The following is a 23,021-nucleotide window of genomic DNA, read 5'->3' on the forward strand; positions in this document are numbered from 1 at the left end:
TCTATTATTTAAAACGTGCTAAAGAATCTTTATTTACATTATTTCTTCCTCGTGGATAACTGTAGTAAAAACCTGACGGTGTCAGGAGGACTAGTCTCTACAAACAAAACCATAGGTGACAAAACAAGGATGTAGGTGGGGTTAACAGGTTAATCATGGTGATTAATGTGATGTTATCCAGTGTGAAGTGGACAGAAGGAGATATCCAGCTTTACAGAAGCAGGACAGACTGTCTTGTCTGGACAGTTACTCTTACTGGAGTTTTGTGTGCTCTTCTGGGTGTGGTACTGTGATGCTACGTCTTTCTCATGGATGACTGAGACCAGAAATCCTGTCATGTGGCAGAAAATAAGTGGGTGGAGCACTCACTGCCTGTATGCGTATCTCAGGATTGAATGTTTTGCCGTATGCGCTTTTGTTGCGAATTGTGGATTAAGAGCAAGTTCAAAATCTAACATGGAAAAGAAAGAAGAGGCTAAATAAAAGTAAAGGCTGGATAAAGGGAGCAAGCTGCATGCTGGCACTATTTTGGAATGTCCTTGCGGAATGTTTTTTCCATTTCTTCAGCTCTACTTTAATGAGAGCCTGAGAACAGCATCTCTGGTCTTTAATGCACATTTTCCTGGCATCCATGATTCTGGAAACTTCATGTAAGGACTACATGTTATGAAAAATAAAGACACATTAGACTTTAACCAAACTCAAATTATTTGAGTAAAACAGCAGTTGTTCATAACAGTAGAAGACTAATAAATGGAACTCATAGTAGGAATAAATTCGTATTCATAATTTGTCAATGGTTGTTGACATTCAGGGATGGGTGAATGGACTTGGGAAGGCTATTGGAAAGAACCTGGAATTATTATTATTTTTACTGCAAACATAGACATATCAGTTTTACCTATAGTTTGAATTTTGGTTTTGGTTTTAATCACTTGTTTGAATACAGACTACATTTGATCTGAAAGAGACTGTGAACCATACTGGAAGGAAATGGAGAGTAAGCCCATCAATAATTTTTTGGACAAATTAACTAACTTTTTTAATCACCATGAAAAACATGAACTCCGAACACTGACTGAGGAGAGTCCAGATTTGACTTCTTTTTGCTCGTTGACTAAGGAAAGAGAGGTTAATGGTCAACAAATAGTTGTTCAAAGGCAGGATGGTTTTGATGATCAAGGGGAGGATTTTGCTTTAATTGTTACAATTTTACATACAAACGCTGAGGAAGACAGGACAAATGACCATGTCAACAGATCGGAGCAACAGAATGTTAATGGAATAGATTTTTCTTCAGAAAAGGAGGAAGTGGACTTAGACCTCAATGTTATGCACCAGAGAGATAATTACAGTAAAACATCAGTTGTGCACCAGACTGTCCAGGATGTAGCAGATGGTCAAGCTGACACGCCGTCTAAATCACTTAGCGAAGTCTCAGCCAGTGGCAGCGCTAACAGACTGGACAAACAACTTGAGGATCCAGTAATCGGTACAGTGGATAATAAAGAACCTGTTTTCAGAGAAGGACACAGACTCAGTCAGGACATATCTGCAAATGAGACAGTTGTTATGGAATCGGATAACTCCAGCAATGAGGAGCTGTTTGCTGAGGAAGAACCATTGAAAGGGAGAGTCCTCACAGACAATCAAAGCAGAAATGATTTTTTAATAAAAGAGTCTTTGAATTCATCCACAAATAACAATAACGACATTTCAGTGCAAAGTCACCGGGAAGTATCGGCTCCTGAGAGCAAAATAGAGTCTGGTGGAAATCTTCAAAACACTGCAGATGTTCCAGAGGTGACCAAATCTGGTGTAAATGAACAAACTCTGACTAACCACGAGGCATCTGCAAACATGGACGATCAGACCACATTAGCACATTGTGAAGTTCACAATCTCATTGATAAAAATGTTCTTTCATCAAACTCACCTGTGAACACCAGACCTGTGGTCAACACCCTTACACGTGTTGAAGCTCTTTCTGCAGGACCGTGTGTTGATACTGAAGAGATCCAACTGAGAGATGAGACTGCAGGTAGCCAAGCTATATGCAATGAAAGCAGCGCAAGTTCAAACAGCATTTTTGTGGACGTCCATCCACCTACCACAAGCCAGGAGAACCAAATGAGACATTTTGAGGCTGGAGGTGCGATTTTAACATGTTCTGACCTCTGTGACACTGAAGAACACAGTTCCAGTTCATCTGAACTAGATAATAAGACTAATTCAGAAACAGAACCGGTGCCTTCAGTCGTCCAGGTGGAGACAAAAATGCATACAGAGGGGGAAATGAATAAAGAGAGCGTGGAAGAAATAATACAAGAAGACACCGTGTTAGATACAGATTCATCTTCCACTGAGAAGACCACAAAAGACCAAACCATACTCTCCCCCACTGCAGTAAAAGAGAAACCTCTCCAACTGTCGTCTCTCTTCACTGGGCTGCTCAACCCCAAGAAAGAAGCACTTGAGGAAAATGAAACTACAGAGCAGCCCCAAAGCCCTACCAAACGAGGACTTTTTACCAATCAGTCTAAGAAAGAAGTCAAGGGAGACTTACTGGAACAGCTTACCCAATTTCTCAGCAAGGGGGAAGGGAAGAGAAAGCAAGAGAGCATGTCAAGCCCCCCACTGTCTCCGATCGGTCAGGACCCTGCTGAAAAGCCAGAGACTGCTGTAGAGGAGCCGGTCATTCCCCAGTCTGAGGAAACCAACAAATCTACAAATGCAGAGACGGCCTTAGGTGCATTGAAGGCTTTCTTCACAGTTAAATCTGCCAAAAAAGACACTTCAAATCGCATGGACCTGGACATTGTAAAGAAGAAGATCAACAGGGACAAAGAGGTCCTCAGGGCTTTCTTTGACAGGAACTCAAGCAAGTCTCCAGACAACAAAGAAACGACGGATTCTAAAGTATGAAGTGAACAAGATGATTCCATTTATTGGTGACGTCTCAGTATCAATGCATAAAGTTTATATAAAGAGTCTTCCTATATGTACACCTAAAAAATATATGTATATTTTTTATTCATCCCTCTGCAGGGTTATGGGGATTCCTGCATCCTTTTTATTTTATTTTATTTTATTTTATTTTATTTTATTTTATTTTATTTTATTTTATTTTATTTTATTTTATTTTATTTTATTTTATTTTATTTTATTTTTTATTATTTTTTTTTATTTATATATATATATATATTTTTTTATTATTATTTTTTTCCAACAAATATTGACAGTACAATGCACATTAATTGTTGCTGTTTTGTGTCTTAGGCTGATGTGAGTGAGGAGCACACCCCAAAGCGACTTCAGACTGTCTGGCCTCCACCAAAACTGAAAAATGAGGAGGAGAAGATTGGTCTCAAATACACGGAAGCTGGTAAGGGCTTATTGTATAATTGAAGAAGAAAACAAGCAGTCAGTGTAAATGTTTGCTCTAATTCAAATATTTGCCTTTGTATAAAATGTGACAACACTGTCCAAACAAATCCCACTACACCTCCTCACTAAATGTGTTCCTAAAGGGCAACTCTGCAGATGAAATAACTTACTTTGGATACAATGTCAGATTGTTTGTTACTTGTAAGAAAATTAGTTTTCTCAGCTATGCAGTCATTCATCTTTTTGCATTGAAAACATACATGTTTACATCCATAACATTGCTCGTATTGCAGTATCTTGTAGATTTAAAGGGTGTGGAGTCCTCAAACACACCTAAGCACACATACTCAGTGTGTGTTGTTGTCATATGTCTAAGTATACTTGAGGAAATTATTTTTTCCCATGGTTCTCTTGACAAGGCAGTGATCATCCCTATATTACAGTCCTACCACTGCCATCTATTGGACAGTTTACATCTACAATATTTAATGGATATCCAATTCTTCATTTCATGTACACTACCATTCAAACGTTTATAGTCAGGAAGAAAAAAAGGACAGAAATTAATACTTTTATTCAGCCATTTTTTTATGTTACAAAAGATTTTTATTTCAAATAAATGCTGTTCTTTTGAACTTTCTATTAATCAAAGAATCCTGAAAAAAAATGATCACTGTTTCCATTAAGCAGCACAACTGTTTTCAACATTGATAATAGAAATGTTTCTTCATCAACAAATATGTAATATAATGATACAAAAAATTCAGCTTTGCCAACACATGAATATATTAAAATAGAAAACAGTTATTTGAAATTGTAATAATATTACTGTTTTTACTATATTATAGCATAAAAGGCTTTTTCCAAAGACATTAAAAAGTCTTACTGATCTCAAATGTTTGAACAGTAGTACATTTGTACACATTAGTTAGAGCACTATTTTATTGGGTTTCTGGCATTATTCAATGCATTTTGTGATATATTTAGCTATAATGATGTCCTTGTTTTATGTTCTCAGAGCATCAGGCTGCTCTTCTGCAACTAAAAAGAGAATGCAATGAAGAGGTGGAGAAGTTACAGGTGAGAAACTCAAGAACAGTATTTTACAACTGAAGGGAAACAGTTTACTAATAGCATCAAGAATTTAAAACCTCTCCCAGGAAAAGCGTGTTTCCAGAATCAGTGCTTTCAAATGTACTATGCTGCTTATTGAATATAGTCACACTTAATTCACACTTCTTCTATAAAAGTATCAAGCCAAATTACATTAAATTTAAAGAAAGCCAGCAAAACCCACTTTTCAAGAAAAAACATTTCAAGATTTCAAAGATTGTGTTGTCTGCTAGGACACTTCTGAATATGTTTACATTTACTTTACATTATATTTATCCATTTAACAGACACTTTTATCAAACGTTATACATTTTTTATTTTTGTTGTTTGGACTCTTTAATACAGGCCGACTTCAAACTTGAGCTCTTCCGGTTAAAAGAGAAGAACGAAGAAGATCTGTCCAGACTAGCGGTAACCATTGCAAGCTTACAAAGAGAGAAAGACAAAGATCTTCACAGAGATCACAGAGATGTTGCCGTGTCCACTGACGACAACATCAAAACACGGGCCTTCCACTCTGTGTGCATTCAGACAGACAGAGAGACATTCATCAGGTCTGAGGAGGCCAAGGAAGCGCAGAGCAGGAGTCTTGACCCCCTGCCTAAAAATGCTGACCTCAACTCAACAAAAAACTTTACTGAAAGACAAAAGACAGTTCCTCCTCCAGCTGCCCCACCTGTATCACCTCAGTTACAGATGGATAGAAACAATATTCCACCTCCTCCTCCACCTCCACCTGGCCCTGGCACTCCTAATGTACCTCCACTTCCTGCTCTGCCACTGGATCAGACAGGAAGTGTGCCTCCTCCTCCTCCTCCTCCTCCATCTGGCCCTTATATTCCTAATGTACCTCCACTTCCTGCTCCGCCACTGGACAAGACAGGGAGTGTGCCTCCTCCACCTCCTCCGCCACCTCCATCTGGCCCTTGTATTCCTAATGTACCTCCACTTCCTGCTCCGCCACTGGACAAGACAGGAAGTGTGCCTCCTCCACCTCCTCCGCCACCTCCATCTGGCCCTTGTATTCCTAATTTACCTCCACTTCCTGCTCCGCCACTGGATAAGACAGGAAGTGTGCCTCCTCCGCCACCTCCATCTGGCCCTTGTATTCATAATGTACCTCCACTTCCTGCTCCGCCACTGGACAGGACAGGAAGTGTGCCTCCTCCACCTCCTCCGCCACCTCCACCTGGCCCTTGTATTCCTAATTTACCTCCACTTCCTGCTCCGCCACTGGATAAGCCAGGAAGTGTGCCTCCTCCTCCACCTCCTCCGCCACCTCCACCCATGACAGGATGTGGTCTTCCACCGCCACCACCCGTCCTCCACTCGATCTCTAATCCCCCTCATGGAGTTGGTGTCTTCCTCAGTACAGCAGCAGACAATCCTCCTCGCAAACCTTTAGTGGATCCAGTGTGTCCAATGAAATCGCTCTACTGGACACGAATACAGATTCAAGATAACAGGTATCTCTCATCACCTTACCTCATGTTTTAATTAACACGGGGCAATGACATGATGCTCATTTGTTTAAATTGTATAATTTCTTTTATTGTTTAATTTCTGGGTTATTTTTATGGGGGAATAGTAAAAAAAAATGCTTATAATGAAGAAAAAACTCAATAATAAAATAATAAATGCTTATAATGAATAAAAAAATGAAATAATAAAAAAATTGTCATCTAAAAAAGACAATATTTGATCATATCTGCTTCACTACAGCGTCATTGAGTGTGGCCAAAAAAAACATAAAACAGGAAAATGTATTTTATAGAAAGCCCCTCATGACTGTGTGTGAATGTCAATAAGTCTTTTAAAATATCATATAAGTATTTAAAGGGTTAGTTCACCCAAAAATGAAAATTCTGTCAGTAATTACTCACCCTCATGTTGTTCCAAACCCGTAAGACCTTCGTTCATCTTCGGAACACAAATTAAGATATTTTTTATTAAATCTGAGAGCTGTCTCACTCCTCCATAGGCTTCTAAGACACTACATTTACATTTACATTTAGTCATTTAGCAGACGCCTTTATCCAAAGCGACTTACAAATTAGGACAAAAATTCAGCGAGGTGCACTATAACTATAAAATTCAGCACTATAACTTGCTGGCCCAGAAAATGTATTAAAAACATCGTTAATATAGTCCAAGTGACTACAGTGGCTCAATCTAAAGTTTATAAAGCGACGAGAATACTTTTTGTGCGCAAAACCCCCCCAAAATAACGACTTTATTCCACTATTCATTTCCTTCTCTCTGGGCCTCGAGTTTTTTCACGTAGTGTAATAGCGCAGCGCTTCTGTGTTGCACGTCACCACGTAGGCTCACTATTGGCCGACGCTGGTCATGTGTGTGACGTATAACACAGAAGCGCTGCGCTATTACACTACGTGAAAAAACTCGAGGCCCAGAGAGAAGGAAATTAATAGTGGAATAAAGTCGTTATTTTGGGGAGGTTTTGCACACAGAAAGTATTCTCGTCGCTTTATAAACTTAAGATTGAGCCACTGTAGTCACTTGGACTATATTAACGGTCTCTTTAATGCATTTTCTGGGCCAGCAAGTTATAGTGTCTTAGAAGCCTATGGAGGAGTGAGCCAGCTCTCAGATTTAATCAAAAATATCTTAATTTGTGTTCCGAAGATGAACGAAGGTCTTACGAGGTTGGAACAACATGAGGGTGAGTAATTACTGACAGAATTTTCATTTTTGGGTGAACTAACCCTTTAAAGTCTGATTGATTGATTGATTTAAGATATAATGAGATACAACATTGAACACAATTCATTTTTACAAATAGATAAAAAGTACTTTAAAGGGATAGTTCACCCAAAAATGAAAATTCTGTCATCATTTACTCACCCTCAAGTTGTTTCAAACCTGTATGAATTTCTATTTTCTGCGGAACACAAAAGAAGATATTTTGAAAAATGTCTGTAACCAAACAGTTGATGGACCCCATTGACTTATTTTTTTTCCTACTATGGAAGTCATTGGGGTCCATCAACTGTTTGGTTACCGACATTTTTCAAAATAACTTGAGGGTGAGTAAATGATGACAGAATTTTTTTTATTTTTGGGTGAACTATCCCTTTAAACTAAAAATAAACATCTTCCCACTCTACCTGTATTCAACCACAGACCTATAAACAACATTTCCATTGTTCCTCAATCAAAAGTTTCCTGAAACACGCAATGTATGTCCACAAGTGACGCTGACATTTTCAACTCTCCCTCGTCAGACCTCATGGGAAGTTTAAGACAGACCGCTGCAGACATTTGTCTGCATGAGGGGCCAGCCACAGGCTGAGCTGCAGTCTTTCCAGGACCTCTAGTGGCGGTGTGGATTTCTGTGGGATTCGGCTCCCCGGCCACCTCTGTGCTGTTGCAATGTTATTTGACTCCTCATGAAAGCTTTCTGCTCTCTTCGTGAGCATTTTGTCAAGCCAAAGCCGAACCCAGTCAAGCTTTGCTGAGCGCCGTCGTCCTGGCTCCTTAATTATTTTTATGGGAGAGAAAACTTAGCATGTCAGATCACTCACATGCTGCTCCTGTTGATTTTCCTTTTCCTGCTTTCAGCCAAGGTTGCTCAGCAACAGTAAATAACTTACGCAACACGTGTAACGTGGTTTTTACAGATGCTAGTATTAGAAAATGCTTTGGTTGGTGGCCTGTATGACTTTGATTCAATCTCGATAAGCCTTAGACTGAGCAGAAACTGTTGTAAATGCAAAATATTTGAAAACAATAAAATCTCTCATCATCTCTCTCTGTCTTTTCTTAGGAGCCATATGCTATGGAGTTCCCTGGAAGAGCCACAGATAATAAACACCAATGAATTTGCGGAACTGTTTGCTAAAGCCACATCGCCCACCAAAAGAAAGCCCCTATCCGAAGCCTATGAGAAGAAAACCAAAGCCAGGAAGGTACCGCTCTGCCCTGAAGATAAGAAAAAATTATATAACATAGAGTTGATCTTATTCTGAATGGCAGTCCCATTCATTTTATCCATGTGCTTATCTATATAGCAAATGCAGTTTGCTTCATGTTTTTTATAGCAAATGCAAGGTTGTGGGTTTGATTCAGCTCATTTAAAATATGTCCAAAGCGTCTGCAAAAATGCATAAATGTTATTCAAGATTTCAGATAGTTCAGATTTGAGACGTGTCCACTAGGTGGAGCAGTTGTCAACTCTTTCGAATTATATTTGACTAGAACACTAGCCTAACTGATGCATTCAACCATTCACCTCTGCTAATTACTTTTCTTAAACAGAAACATCATTTGTCAGGTGCAGTCACTTTGGACTTTAAAATCCATTAATTTAATACAAATGCTTGTGCGTAATATCAGGATCCCACAAATGCCTCTACAATTGCCTTTGAAATTGATATAATTATATAGGAAATGAGGATAATTTGAAATAAATGAACCTGTTTATGAAATGTGATCATGCCATTGTTACCTTTGGCAAGCGGATTTTATAATGGAGGTTTGGAATTTCCCAAAGGTTCTTTTGTTATTTATTCATTCCGCTTTTGCGTAATACAAGTCCTTAAGACATATGGTAGTGTAAGCTTTTTTTGATTGATGAACTTCTTTAGGTCATTAAATTACTGGATGGCAAGCGCTCTCAGGCTGTGGGCATCTTAATCTCAAGTCTCCACCTGGAGATGAAGGACATCCAGCAAGGTAAATCCCACCACCAGCTCAGCAGTGTCATTTATTTATTCTGTCCAGACTAATTTTGCCTCCACTAATAATAAACAGACATGTTAAAATGATACAAATTTGTGTGGCCTGGTTAGAAAAGGCTAGCTAAGACATGATGTTGAAATAATTCTGTATATAAAGACATATCTTGCAACAATGTGATTGGCTCCAGCTCTTATCAAGGATAAAATGGCTGTATGTTTGTTAAATAAACTTGTCTTGTGGTTTACCGCTAGAAATATTCTTTTGCACGTATAGCTATCAGCCCCACTTACCAAACATATACTTTTCACATTGACAATCTTGAATTCATCACAGCTTGCCTTAACATAGTCAGACAGGCAGATTTTTTTTTGATGATTTTAGTAAATTGAGCGAATTCAAAGTATATGTTTGGTAAGTGGGGCTGGTGGGGGTTTGGTTACAGGGGGGAAAAAAACTCTCAAATACATATTTAGACTTTTACATTCACATATCACATCCATGACACGAATGTCCAATAACTAATCAGTGTTCTTGTCTAGAGACTAATACTTCTTCATTTCACAGCTGTTTTGAATCTGGACAATTCTGTGGTTGACTTGGATGCTATTGAAGCCCTGTATGAAAATGTAAGTATACTGCCACATTGGAAACGTACTTATGTACAGGCCCACACTAAATCATAGCCTCCAAAACAGTAGAACTACACAAGTTCTTACACATTCGCACCACTTGCATGTTTTCTCCTTTTCAAATAGTACAAATTGAGGTTGAGTATAAGTGTATGAGGTAAATTTTTTAGAGGAGTAAGAAATATGGATATTATAATTGTTTATAAAGCACTTACATTCATTATTCTATTAAACTATTGTATTATGTGAGCTGTAAAACTATTTAAATCATAATTTGTAGTCACTTTAGGGATTATGGTATTTGTCATGGTGACAAAGTTGTAAAACTGGATATAACTTTACATTTTTACCACACTAAAATCATGGTAACACTCATTTTGTTTACATTTTGTGGCTATACTAAAATAGTGAATACTGAATATGCTGAAAAATCCTGAAATAGTGAGTATTTAATGTTTACGGATTGGCCACATTAACTTCCATTGTAAGTGTTTCACTGCAACTCGGAGATAAGTGGAAATAATTTTTGTTGTAATCAAGGAATATGGATATTCTTTTAAAAAAAGAAAGAAATTGATGACTTTCAGAGACCAATAAGATTTATTTAACTGTATTTAAGTTCATTCTACACACGTTTCTACCCAAAATCACTTCAAAAAAAGTCTGCAGATTCTGTATCACCAATCTTGTCTCTCTAGTTCCAGTTTCAACATAACTAAATAATAGATAGTTCCAGTGTGGTTTCATAAGTTTATGTGTGTATCATTGGTCAGTTTTCATATGAATGCGTCTGTTCTGTTTCTCCCAGAGAGCTCAGCCTGAGGAGTTAGAGAAGATTAAGAAACACTATGAAACCTCAGACGAGGAGCAGGTCAAACTACTGGACAAGCCTGAACAGTGAGATATTCCAGAAACACACCAGATAACTCACTTTTTAATGCAACTAGTGATACGTCAATTGTCACTTAAAAGGGCAATTTCTATATGCTCTTTGCAATGTATACTTCATTTGAAAACAAACGAAGAAAAAGTAGTGTTTTCAACACTACGCACTTTAGGTTGACAGATGTTCATTGCTTTTCCTTGACAGGTTCCTGTATGAACTCTCCCAGATCCCTGAGTTCTCCAATCGAGTTCACTGTTTCATTTTTCAGTCGAAGTTTACTGACGCCGTTGCCTCCATTCAGCGCAAGACCGAGATTATTCTCCAGGTCTGCAAGGTACAAAGGCACTTTCAAAGAGGTCAGATATTATCAAACATTTGATAAAGTATCGACGCTGGCATTTCTTCAGAGCCCTTCAGGCAGCTGCGGTTTATTCAAGAGAGGTTGTCTCCAACATCTCCATGTGATGAATGCACAAAATAAATGTTGATGTGTCTTTTGTGTTTTAGTGTCTTTTGGAGAAAGATAGTGTGAGGGAGGTTATGGGACTGGTGCTTGCTCTGGGAAACTACATGAATGGAGGGAGCAGAGCTAGAGGACAGGCCGACGGCTTTGGGCTTGAGATTCTTCCCAAGCTTAAAGATGTCAAGAGCAGGGTAAAGATTTCATGAGCCTATGTTTGGCACTGTTAAGACACTATAACCACACTGAGGTCTTTGATAGAACACGATTTGTTCTTTTTGTTTGCTAGCAGTTTGTACAGAATGACATACGTTTTTGACATAATTCTCCATAAATCTACAGGGAAATCACATTAGTCTGTTGGACTACATTGTTTCCTACTATCTGCGTCACTTTGATGAGGTAAAACTTGAACTTGTAATCTTTCACATGCAGTTTGTTTATTTTACACACTTCATCTTCATCTGTTCACATTGTTTTCAGTCAGTGACATGACTCATTTTTAATCCTATCTATTAATTTTTGGAGTGATGCATGACAAATGCAATTCATACAATGTCTTCAGTAAACCTCTTCTATGATAAACGTGTTTTTAATTTCTAAATTAAAATTAATTTTGATAGGTGGCATAGACTAAAAAATGTCAGGGTGCTATCATAATGAAAAAAATATTTTTAACAAAATTGCTTCACAGTGTATTAAATGTAAACTTTTCTTGTAAAGACGTTTATAATATTACAAAATATTTCTATTTCAAATAAACGCTGTTCTTTTGAACTTTCTATTCATCTGAGAATCCTGAAAAAAAAAATATCACGGTTTCCCCAAGCTTAATAGATTGATTTCTGAAGGATCATGTGACATTGAAGACACAGGAGCAAATTACATTTTAAAATAAATTAACTTAGAAAACAAATGTTTTAAATTGTACTAATATTGAACAATATTAGTGTTTTCACTGTATTTTTGATCAAATAAATGTAGGTGAGGAGAAGAGACTTCTTTCAAAAACATCCTTCCAACCACAAATATTTCTAAGAAAATGTGTTTTAATCTAAATCTTTAAGTCTTTCTTGGCCGTGGATATGTTTCACTGACCCTTCAATCTCTCTCCAGAACGCTGGGACAGAAAAGAGCATCTTTCCTTTGCCTGAACCTCAAGATGTTTTCCTTTCTTCTCAAGTGAAGTTTGATGACCTCTCGAAGGATCTCAGGAAGATGAACAGAGACTTGACAGGTAAGAATTACCAAAAACACTCTCAGGGTCTTCAGAAACGATTTTAGCGTGCCACTGATTTACTATAGCATCAAAAGAAGCAAGATTACATGGGTTTGGGTGGATGGATGTCTGCAATCCTGCAACATGGCTCCAGCTGAATCCTGAGGACTTTACAGCATCTGTTAGCAACAACTCATTATTAAACCACATTAGATCAGGTGGAATATACAGACGTGTTTGCCTATGTATATATGTGCACGCACAGATGCAGAGACGAAGTGGAGTCTGTGTGATTTTGCCATGGCGCCTTTTAGATATGACTTTAATCCTGCCCATCAGATGCTCTGGCATTGTGTGATTCTTTAGCTCCGTCGCAGGGGCCAAAGGCTACAGTGCTTTGGCGCTTATGTAATCTGAGAGAAGAGCAGCTTATCGCTGGCGGGATGGGCTTTATCTGCGCAGAGATGCACTGCCATTCTCCTGCTACACTGTATCAGTCCGTGTTCAGTGTGGCCCCGCAGATGTGTGTCAGAGATTCTTTTCTTTACCTCTCAACAAGCCTTTCTTATCGGGCGACGGAGAGACTGCCAAATCTGGCCCATCGCGCTCTCCCTTTTTTGTCCTGCTGTTTGAACTCCCCTCATGACTTAGAGAGAATCATGTCTTTGTTTTTTATGCTGTGTTTGTTCGATTTTTTTCGAATTACAGCCCCACTGAGGTTTTGGCTGCTCAAGGTGACCGCATTTGTCTGCGATGTAATTTTGCGGAGCAAAAAAGTGCTGCACTAATCAAATTAGTCACTGTGTGCCTACACAAAAAGGGAATGTCCCTGTGATTTTATTTTCCAGAGACAATGATGACAACATTGTGAAGCACATCTAATGCGTTGAGACTCCACAGCTGATTCATCTGGCTTGCGTTTGAGACATCTTTTTGATCTCTTTGAGATCATTGTGGCAGTGGTTTGGCTCGCCGAGGTTCACAGTTGAGAGAACCTGAATGTAGCTGTGAGCCGCCTTGGTGGACACACTATATGAGGATCCAATCAATTTAAGCTATAATTGATATTTCGCGTGGAAATGCTGCGGAAAAGATTCCCAACCGTTTCTTCATTTCCAGCTGTGTTCACAGTTTATACAAATGCTCAATGAAAACAGTAGTATGTGTAGCCTTATCCGGGGTGAGATGCAGATGGAGCATATCCAACAGTCCCGGGTTCCTATCAGGGTGTATTATGACTGAGGCAGGAGACTGGCTCCTCTGATCCTCTGATTGGACGTTGAACAAACAGTGCTGTGTAGGTCCACGGGTGATACAGTGACTATCTGAGGATGTGATCAGAGGTGCATCAAAACAGATCTTAGAGACAAAGACATTTGATTACCTCTGACTCTGTCACAGGTGGAGCTTTAGCTCTATGGTGTTTTCTTGACAATAGGTTATGAACAAGTGCAAACAAAAAGGGTTTAAAGGCAGGGTAGGTAGGATTTTTCAAAAAAAAAAAAAACATTCCAAATTTGTTTAAACTGTCTTTATATACCAATACATAATTAAAATGTAAGTACTCTGAAAAAGAGAGTATAAAAATCGAGTCTCTGTAGACCTTTTAATCTGCAATAAACACAGCTCATTATTTCCATTCACTCCACCCCCTCCCTTCTGAGCTCCTTCCAAAGCCACGCCCCCAAAACACATGAACGCGCGACGCCAAACGCTCAGGCTCAGCTGGAAGACACATTTATTTACTTACTTATTTATTTACCTGAGACGAGTGGAGAGGAAGGAGCGCAGTGCATGCAGTGACATCATATCAGAATCACATGTAATAAAATACCTAACTTTATCACTATAAATATAAACAAATAAGATGGCTTTTAGTAGGCTACTCACTATCAGAGCATGTGAGCGGAGTGGAGCGGGAGCGAGCGGGGAGCGTGAGCGGGCGGATCTTGGACAGAGCGCAGAGCGGCAATTTCAAAAGGACGGAGCGTCGCCCTATTTCCCGCTCCAATTCCGCTCCGCTCACGCCACGCATCAGTCAAAAAATGCGCCATGAAGAATACAAAACATATATAGGCATAGCCTAAGTCGCACTGGACTATAAGTCGCATATTTAGAAATTTATTAAAAAAAAAAATAAAAAAAAATGTTACAGATGGGACAGTTCTCCGTTACGGACGTGAGCGCTCTGACAGCGGCACTAAAAGACTGCTTTAAAACTTTCACTGAGACCTCAAACAGAAAGCACAAAGCCTGTCTTTAAATTTAATTTCGTTTTGTATTAATTGTATCTTAATTTTGATCAGTGTTTCATCAACCATTATTGTCTGGATTTAATAAATAAGTAAATATATTAGAAAATAGATAATCACGACACGAAGGCGCCGGCGGGTGAACCTGGAGTTTGTCTCATAAATGAACCGAAACTCAGCGTAGGCCTATAGCCTACTTGCCTGACAGACCTGAGACATAGGCTATATATAAAGCTTGAAATGTCTACTTTTAAACAGAACAATTCAAAACGAAAGAAAACAGACTGCTCTCTTATGTAATCCGTATGTGCATTTCTCTCTGGGGCGTTCAATACTGCGAAGATCGCGAGTCATCTTTCCAGCCGACACAGACATAAAAAAAATGGTTTATTAGTAAACAATTAAAATGTCTCCTGCTATATTTTACATATACATAATCATTCATTTTGCCAGTTCGTTGTGACAGCTTTTAGGTGCGTTATTGGCAGTGCCACCCAGGCCTACATGTTACATGAACGCATCAGCACCGAAAACATGGAGATTTTTTTCTTTTGAGGGCATTTTGTTTGTGTTCAGACTTTCTCAGTTGTCTTTAGGCGAGATGTTAGAGGACGCTGCTAATAAAGTTGCTAGTATGGCCTACACATATTGGATTCACGTTTATTATTATAGGCTATTTAAAAAAAATACCCCATTTTTTATGCCGTTCGTATCATTTTATTTTGTTGTAGCCTATTTATCCGCCACACCTTGGCCGGTCCGTGAAAATATTGTCTGATATTAAACCGGTCCGTGACGCAAAAAAGGTTGGGGACCGCTACAAGTGATATACATGTAGATTTTTTGCCTTTTTTTGAGCGAGCGGGGGGCGATTTGAGTGGAGCGCGAAGCAAACTGCGTTGAGCGCTGAGCGAAAATGAGCGGAGCGGCCTGATGTAGCTTTGAGAGGGGGAGCGGAGGGGTGAACAGTTACGTGAGCGATGAGCGGAGATTCTCACCGCTCCACTCCGCTCATATGCTCTGCTCACTATCAAGCTAGCATATCGATACTGGTAAAGTTTAAAATATATTTTGTTTGATTCGGTAACGAGCTATATTTAGGCTATAGGTAACGAGCTATATTTATAAGGCAAAGCTAAAAACAGTTTGCATTGATACACGTTTTTCCATTACCATCAGTTACACTGTGATGAAGGTGAATTTCGTGTAAGATTCATAATAGGCTACGGTGTTTTGCATGTAAGAGTTTCCATGATGAAAACATTGTTGAATCTGATGAGGACTAATGTTACACTCCGGAGACAAGTACCGCATCGTCGGTTCGAGGACAAGTCCGGGGTCGAGGGCGAAGCAGAGGAGGTCGTTCAAGAGTGCGGGCAACCAGGGTCCGAGGAAGTAGTTTTTGCCATGTTTGCCTTCGCTGATGCATATGCAGGTGCTTTGAATTTTGAATGCTCTTTCTCTGCCATAATTTTACTCTTCGTAGGTTTCGCGCCTCTCTTGCACTCCTCAAATCAAACGGGTGCGCGCGCATATGGGTAGATCTTGTAGCAACAGGGGTGGTAGCCATGGTTGCGAGAGTGAGTGACAGTCGCCCAAACCAATCAATTGTTTCTTCCCGGATGGAAATAATGAGCTGTGTTTATTGCAGATTAAAAGGTCTACAGTCACTCGATTTTTATACTCTCTTTTTCAGAGCACTTACATTTTAATTATGTATTGGTATATAAAGACAGTTTAAACAAATTTGAAAAAAAAATGTTTTAGAAAAATCCTACCTACCCTACCTTTAAAGGTGCATTGCGCAAGTCTCTGAGTTTTTGCAGAACTATGCCCCCTCTGGCGGCAAGCGAAACTGCAACCAGAAGTGTGCACGCTCACGGACAAAAGTTTTCTTTTTTTTATCTTACGTGGAGTTTGCGTTGGTGTTTGAAATGAACTACAAGCCGGTCTCTTAGAATCCATCTTCTACGGAGAATGGCGGCGAATACACAAACCTGCCAGACAGCCAGGTGAGCGTGCCGTGAACGCGCATGACGTCACGCCCAGTCTAAAATTCCGGCCCGAATCCCTCTTATTTATTTTACTTTACAGGATTATAGAGACAATCTCAGTAATCAGAGAAGGGCTCATTCAGCCCATCAGGCAATTGTTTAAGCATGTATGGGTTAGAAAACGGGTATTTTTAACATGAAAAGTTGCTTAATGCACCTTTAAAGAGAGAGTTCTCCCAAAAAAGAAAAACAAGGTAATCATTTATTCACCCTCATTAAATTTCAAACCTTTCTTTCTTCTGTGGGACAGAAAAGAAGATATTTTGAGAAATGTCATCATACAGTGAAATTCATGGGGGTTCAGTGCTGTTTTGGACCCCATTGACTTTCAATGTTGGAGCAGTTGTATGTACATTATACAGTTATTACAAGATCCAACATACATAGAAGGCTGACGCTCAGCTTGTTTATAGACTTTGGAAGTTCCCCCATTACTGTAACCATTGTTTTTACAGATGTAATCGACATAATTCACTGCACTGATGCCATAATTAAGGCACTAACAGCGTTTGCTTCACCAGCAGAAAGTGCTTTCATTCTATGTGCAAGTAATCAGTGATGCGCAAATGGCTTTGACCGCAGTAGCTGTTGTTTTAGATGACTTGATAAAACCAACGTAAGCTGAAGTTGTGAATGATTGTTGGACTTCTGGTAAAAAGCAATTGGTGCCTACTCAGAATGTGAGCGGACTGATAAACATGGCCACATACATTCTATTTAGTACATTATATTAAATAAATGTGTTTTATTAGTTTCACCAGCTGAATTTTCAGCTTCATTACTCCAATCTTCAGTGTCACATAATCCTTCAGAAATCATTGCTGCTTTAGAAACATTTCTTTCTATTATCAGTGTTGAAAACAGTTGTGCTGCTGAGTATTTTTGTAGAAAATAAATATTTTTCAGGATTATTTGTTGAATAGAAAGTTAAAAAGTTTTGTAACATTATAAATGTCTTTACTGTGACCTTCAATTTAATGCATCCTTGTTGAGTAAAAGTACTGATTTCTTTCACAAGAAATCTTACTGACCCCTAACTTCTGACCAGTAGTATATATTTAATTTTTTAATATATTATTTATTTAGAACTTTTTATTATTGTCACCAATAATGCCCAAATCACTTATCTTTATCATCTCAATCAACATTGTCTACTTGTAAAATAACATACTGGTTAAAATATTATATAAGCTTATTAGTAATGTGAAAGAGCTTCACTATATTTGCAGTTGTGTGCTTCTTGGCTTTTTTTTTTTTTTTTCAAGATCTGGGTTATTGGAATAAAAAGTAAGCGCTCATGGTGGTCTAACAGAAAAAAAAAAACTGTTTAGTTTAGAATAAAATATTGCGTTAAAGTAAGTGTAAACTTTGTTTTACAATGACTGGCTTCTGAAAATTGGACCTGATCGGGGATTTTACTCTAACCCAGTGTTATTCCTTTTGTCTCGTACAGTTTGTGAAAAGGATGCTCTAACCGTGTGTACCAACTCGTCTCAAGAGCACATACATCCCTTCAAGGAGAAAATTGACTTTTTCATTGCCAACGGTGAGCTAAGCTATGCTATGTTGCGTGAGATTAGGCCACATTACCTTTAAGAAGAGGATCTGCATTCAAAGTTTTTAAGTCTTCTTATTATATGATCCGTCACATCAGCCAATCCCTCTTGTCTTCCTTGTTCAGATATAAAGTCTAGTTAGTCTCTGAGACGACCTGCCTCTCTAGAAGATTGATGGAGAGGAGTACAAATGTTTGCTTGGATTGCACAAGATTGTTTTGTTTTGCAGATCATAGAGGCAGATATATGGAGATATAAACTGGATGAGACAATGCTAGTGAACTAGACTAATAAGATTAAGGGCCCTATCATACATCCGGCTCAATGCTGCGCCAGGCGCGACGCAAGTATTTTTTGCAAGTTTCAGCCCGACGCAGTTATCATTTTCACGTCCTGCGCCACGTTGTTTAAATATCAAATGCATTTGCGCCCATTTGTGCGCCCATGGGCGTGCTGGTCTGAAAACGAGGTGTGATTGATGCATTGATGGCGCGTTGCTATTTTGAGGCAACAGAAATAGACAATATTTTTGTTATTTAAAGAGTGCGTTAGTAATGTGCGCCTATAGGCGGGTCCACAACACTCTGCTTATTAAACACACGCAGCAGCACACAAACATGCCAAATATTAAAAATAAAAGGATTACAATGTAAACGATTATTATTGTGTACATAAAGATATGGTGGAATCCGGCTTGTCCCGTAGATGATCTGCTTGTGCACTTTAACCTTGCGCACGAGCAGATCCGTTTCCTCTCTGGAGAAGCGTTCAGTCTTTCCACTATCAAACTCTGTCATGTAAATAGCGAATCCGCCAGGCGCGAGCGCAACTGGCATTTAAAGGGAATGGGAGATGAGACTCTGATTGGTTTATTGCACGTAAAGCCCAAAACACACCCATTACTCATTAAGAGAATAGGGACATCCCTTTTAGACCATGCGCCTTAGACCTTTTTTCCCGTCGTAAAACTAGCAAAAGTGGAATCGGACACGGCCTAAGTGCACTTGCGCCGTGCGCTTTAGACCATGCGCTTAGATCGTTAAAATAGGGCCCTAATTCTGTATGTAGTTTATGTATATAGCAGCACGTTTAAAACCAAGCTTTTCCTTTCCTCACATTCTTCCTACTACAATTATTTGATTGTCTCCACTACACAGATAAGACAGCACACATCCTGCAGTCATGAAGAATATCTGCCGTATGCCCTTTTGGGGACCTGATAAGTGTCTGTGACTGCCTACCTGTACAAGATTGCTGGTCAGGTTCAGAAGACAGACGCAGAGATAGGAATCAGAGAGACTTTGGCTATGAAGGAGACTTCTTAGTAAAGGAGAAACATCAGTTTTAACATTGTCTTTGAGGCCCTGGCCAAAAGTAATGTTCCCATAATGTTTGCAAAATTCTAAAATGGAATGTGTCCTTAATGTTCTCATGGCAAAAAAAAAAACTAAAAAACTCAAGTTCAGAGAACATTCAGAAATAATGTTTTCATAACTGAATGGGAACGTCAGCAAAACGTTCTTAGAACATAATTTTGTTAGCTGGGATACGGCTGCTAAAGAGGTAAAATTAAGATCCTGAAGTAATAGAAGAGATATTGGCTCTCAATATTGAAACCATTTGCAGGAGTCTTTATGAAAATGAAAAATGTGGTACTGATTATGATACAATGCAAATGTTGATACACATCTTTTCATTTTACAGCACAAAAAGAGCTAACTGCTGTGGAACACCAAGTGATATCAGCACGTAAAAGGTACAAGCACATCACTCTTGTTGAAAATATTACAAAAAATGCAATCTTCATAAACATTTTTGACATTTAGTTACGTTCATTTACAATTATGGCCATCCTGAAAAAAGCCTGGTTGTTTTCTGGTTGCTTCATGTCTTTTCTTCCTCAGCTTCTCTTACCTAGTGGAGTATTTTGGGCTGCAGTCACGTTCCGGGGAGCAAGAGATTGTGCCAGGCCATGTTTTCACATTTTGGTTTGAATTTTGCAATGACTTCAAGATCAGATGGAAGAGAGAGAACAAGGTCATATCCAAACAGAGGTGAGAAGTTAACAGCATCTTGAGTATCTAGCATCATATTTTCTGATTTACAGAGCTCTAACCAACCACTCAATGTGATAACCAAGTTAAGGGTAATTTTGTCACCGACAGTTCATGTTTTTTGTTTTTTTTACTTCAGAATCAAAGAGGCCCAACAGTCAGTGCGCAACATGACAGCAGAGAAAAAGATTGAGACCAGAAGGGCCAATGCGAATGGACTGGTAAGCGTCTGTCCTCATTGGTGGCAGATACGCAAACACTAGCTGTTGTTCCTTTATGAATCCGATTTTTAAAACATTCATGAAGAATGTAAGCACAGCTGAATAAGAGTTCAAAATGATTTATGTTTCTGTATGTTTTTTATGACAGAAAGAGAGACTGCGTCTGAAAGAAGCAAGTCTGACCACCAGCTGACCCTTTCTCCAGACTGCATGTTACTGTACAACAGCCAATCATTCACTTGCACATTTATGATCCAAAGATCCCTTTGACTATGGTTTAGATATGAATGAATGCTGTTCAAAGTGAGTAACATTTAAGAAATGTTTATATTACAAGTTTAATCTGCTCTGGAATATTGACCAGTCTAAACAATTAAGCCTTCAAACATGTTGAAAATCTCGATATCTGACTTGGAAAAAGCAGTAACTTTATTTTGTATATTGAGTAACAAAGTTGTGTAACTTTTTATTGTCATATTAAATCATTACAGAATATTACAAAACATAAAGATAATGTACATGTAAAATAATATAATTTTAAACTTTTTATTTTGATCATCACACATTTTTTTATTGATGTCAGTTGTTGCTTCATCACATCTCATTGCCATTTAATCACAGTAATGTTGTTCCTTTTGCGATAAACGCATCATTGTAAAAAAAAATAAGAAAAAGTTATCATTGTTATACAAACATAATTGTCCATCCATTTAACTGTTCATCATCTTCATCAGTCATGAAATTCAAAGTGATCAAGAAGGTTGTAACTCTGACACCTCATTCATTTGACATTACTTTGAAGACCAGGACAACACGCGTTGGAATGTTTTTGTTTGTTTGTTTACAAAATGACTTATTTACACCCAAATGTATCTACATTACAAAGGTATATCTACATTGATCCACACAGTGGAAAACAATAAGCATATTGTTCATATGTCATTCTTTTTTTAGCAACTTGCTTATAGTAATGGCATAAATTGTATTTCTTCACAATATAAAGGCCACATTTAGATGATTTTTTTTGACTGAACGAGTAACGATGCAGGAAACAAATCGATAATGCTCCTTCATTATTAAGCTATAGGAGTGCATTGAATATTGACTTTCAGACAAACACACACACACACACAAGTTGCCCACACCAATGACGTCAGCAAGTTTAATCCAAGTCGACGGAAGTACAGCGGCACTGTTTCACGCGGCGCACGCGCTTCTTCTTGGTGCTGGGAATCTGCCCGGGACAGATGAGCGTGTAAGTGACAGTCGTGTAACTCTTTGGCTTACACACGGAGCACGACTGAAACGCACTGTCCTCTTGATAAACGTGTCGAGGTATGTAGAATGAGTTGCACTGTCCGTAACAGAAGCGATTGATGATGGTGCGCGGCTGGCACCCGTCCTCGTAAATCATCAGTTTCAGCGGCTGCGTTTTACACCAGTCAAGTTTGAGATAACGGCGCTCCGTTACGTGTAAAGCCTCCTGGCTGGAGTCCAGCACCTCGTCCCCGACTGAAGGCGGTCCCATTCCCCCAGAACTAGCCTGCGGTGTCTGCGGTGACTGTTCCGACTGGTTTGGGCTGTATTTATTTGGGTGAGGAATGGCGCCTTGAAATCCCCCGGTTCCCCTGATCCTCGCCGGATTGCAGAGCAGCCACAAGACCACTATAGTGACAGCTAATGCTTCTTTAGTCATTCTTTCACAAGAAAAAAAGAGATACAACATTATTTATATATATATATATATATATATATATATATATATATATATTATAATTTTTATAAAACTTTTCATATATAAAACTAACACAATACAGTTACCAAAACTATTTGAAAGCATATATAAAGTTATCAATTATTTAACCAAATTTAAATACAAAAAAAATTTAAATAACTAAAACTAAAAAAAAAACTATAAAAGTTCTCTACATAATTTTGAGAGACAACTGCTATTTCCCTCTGGCAACTTATTTCTTTAAACACATTTCAGATGTGATTTAAACCAAATATCCAGTACATATGCACACTTACCTCAGATTAATAATGGTTCAAACTTCTTCACATGGACTTCAGCTGTTCACAAAGTATTTGTATATCATAACAAACTACAATTAAAAATAGGTTGAACCAAAAGTTCCAGAGCTCAGAGTCAAAATAAGGTATGGAGCTGTGTTCTGAGCGCTGACATTTAAGAGAATGGGGCAGTCCACGCCTCCTCAGCCTAAAATCATTCACAGCACTTTGGGGATGGTCCAGTGCTTTTAGAGAGTACGGTCCTTCACGATGCAGGCATATCGGATGCGTATTGTGGTATTTGTAAGTTAGATGAATCTTGAAGTTAAAAATGCATGACCCTGATTATCTGCACATGAACATATACGTCATTTTTATTTGATTAAGTGGTATTACAACAAAAGTTGTGCCAAGAGAATAATCATTCATGTTACAATCACCATTTTGCACCCTTGCTCTATTAATAATATGATTTA

The 23,021-nt window shown here is 38.6% G+C and overlaps 2 protein-coding genes across 2 annotated transcripts; one reads left to right on the top strand and one right to left on the bottom strand.

Annotated features, from left to right (window-relative positions):
• Nucleotides 1-211: 211 nt before the first annotated feature.
• fmn1 (formin 1) lies at nt 212-21,254 on the top strand. Its single transcript, XM_082147472.1, has 17 exons — nt 212-2,919; nt 3,280-3,385; nt 4,406-4,467; nt 4,846-5,966; nt 8,288-8,429; nt 9,108-9,195; nt 9,766-9,827; nt 10,639-10,727; nt 10,921-11,050; nt 11,224-11,370; nt 11,519-11,578; nt 12,293-12,413; nt 18,155-18,247; nt 19,962-20,013; nt 20,162-20,311; nt 20,451-20,532; nt 20,681-21,254. The coding sequence occupies exons 1-17, from the start codon at nt 994-996 to the stop codon at nt 20,723-20,725; spliced, it is 4,476 nt and encodes a 1,491-aa protein (XP_082003598.1). The 5' UTR covers nt 212-993; the 3' UTR covers nt 20,726-21,254.
• Nucleotides 20,938-22,754, bottom strand: grem1a (gremlin 1a, DAN family BMP antagonist). Its single transcript, XM_082148420.1, has 2 exons — nt 22,564-22,754; nt 20,938-22,229 (listed from the first exon to the last, which is right to left on the bottom strand). The coding sequence occupies exon 2, from the start codon at nt 22,226-22,228 to the stop codon at nt 21,695-21,697; it is 534 nt and encodes a 177-aa protein (XP_082004546.1). The 5' UTR covers nt 22,229; nt 22,564-22,754; the 3' UTR covers nt 20,938-21,694.
• Nucleotides 22,755-23,021: the final 267 nt, after the last annotated feature.

The sequence above is a fragment of the Leuciscus leuciscus genome, assembly GCF_965113295.1.
Source record: "Leuciscus leuciscus genome assembly, chromosome: 19".
NCBI classification, from domain to species: domain Eukaryota; kingdom Metazoa; phylum Chordata; class Actinopteri; order Cypriniformes; family Leuciscidae; genus Leuciscus; species Leuciscus leuciscus.

Bases quoted from the DNA above. Each gene is read 5' to 3' on its own strand.
- grem1a (XM_082148420.1), bottom strand. From the start codon at position 22,228: ATGACTAAAGAAGCATTAGCTGTCACTATAGTGGTCTTGTGGCTGCTC.
- fmn1 (XM_082147472.1), top strand. From the start codon at position 994: ATGGAGAGTAAGCCCATCAATAATTTTTTGGACAAATTAACTAACTTT. The intron at 3,386-4,405 runs GTAAGGGCTTAT...TTATGTTCTCAG, and splicing joins TCTCAAATACACGGAAGCTG to AGCATCAGGCTGCTCTTCTG. The intron at 12,414-18,154 runs GTAAGAATTACC...TGTCTCGTACAG, and splicing joins GATGAACAGAGACTTGACAG to TTTGTGAAAAGGATGCTCTA.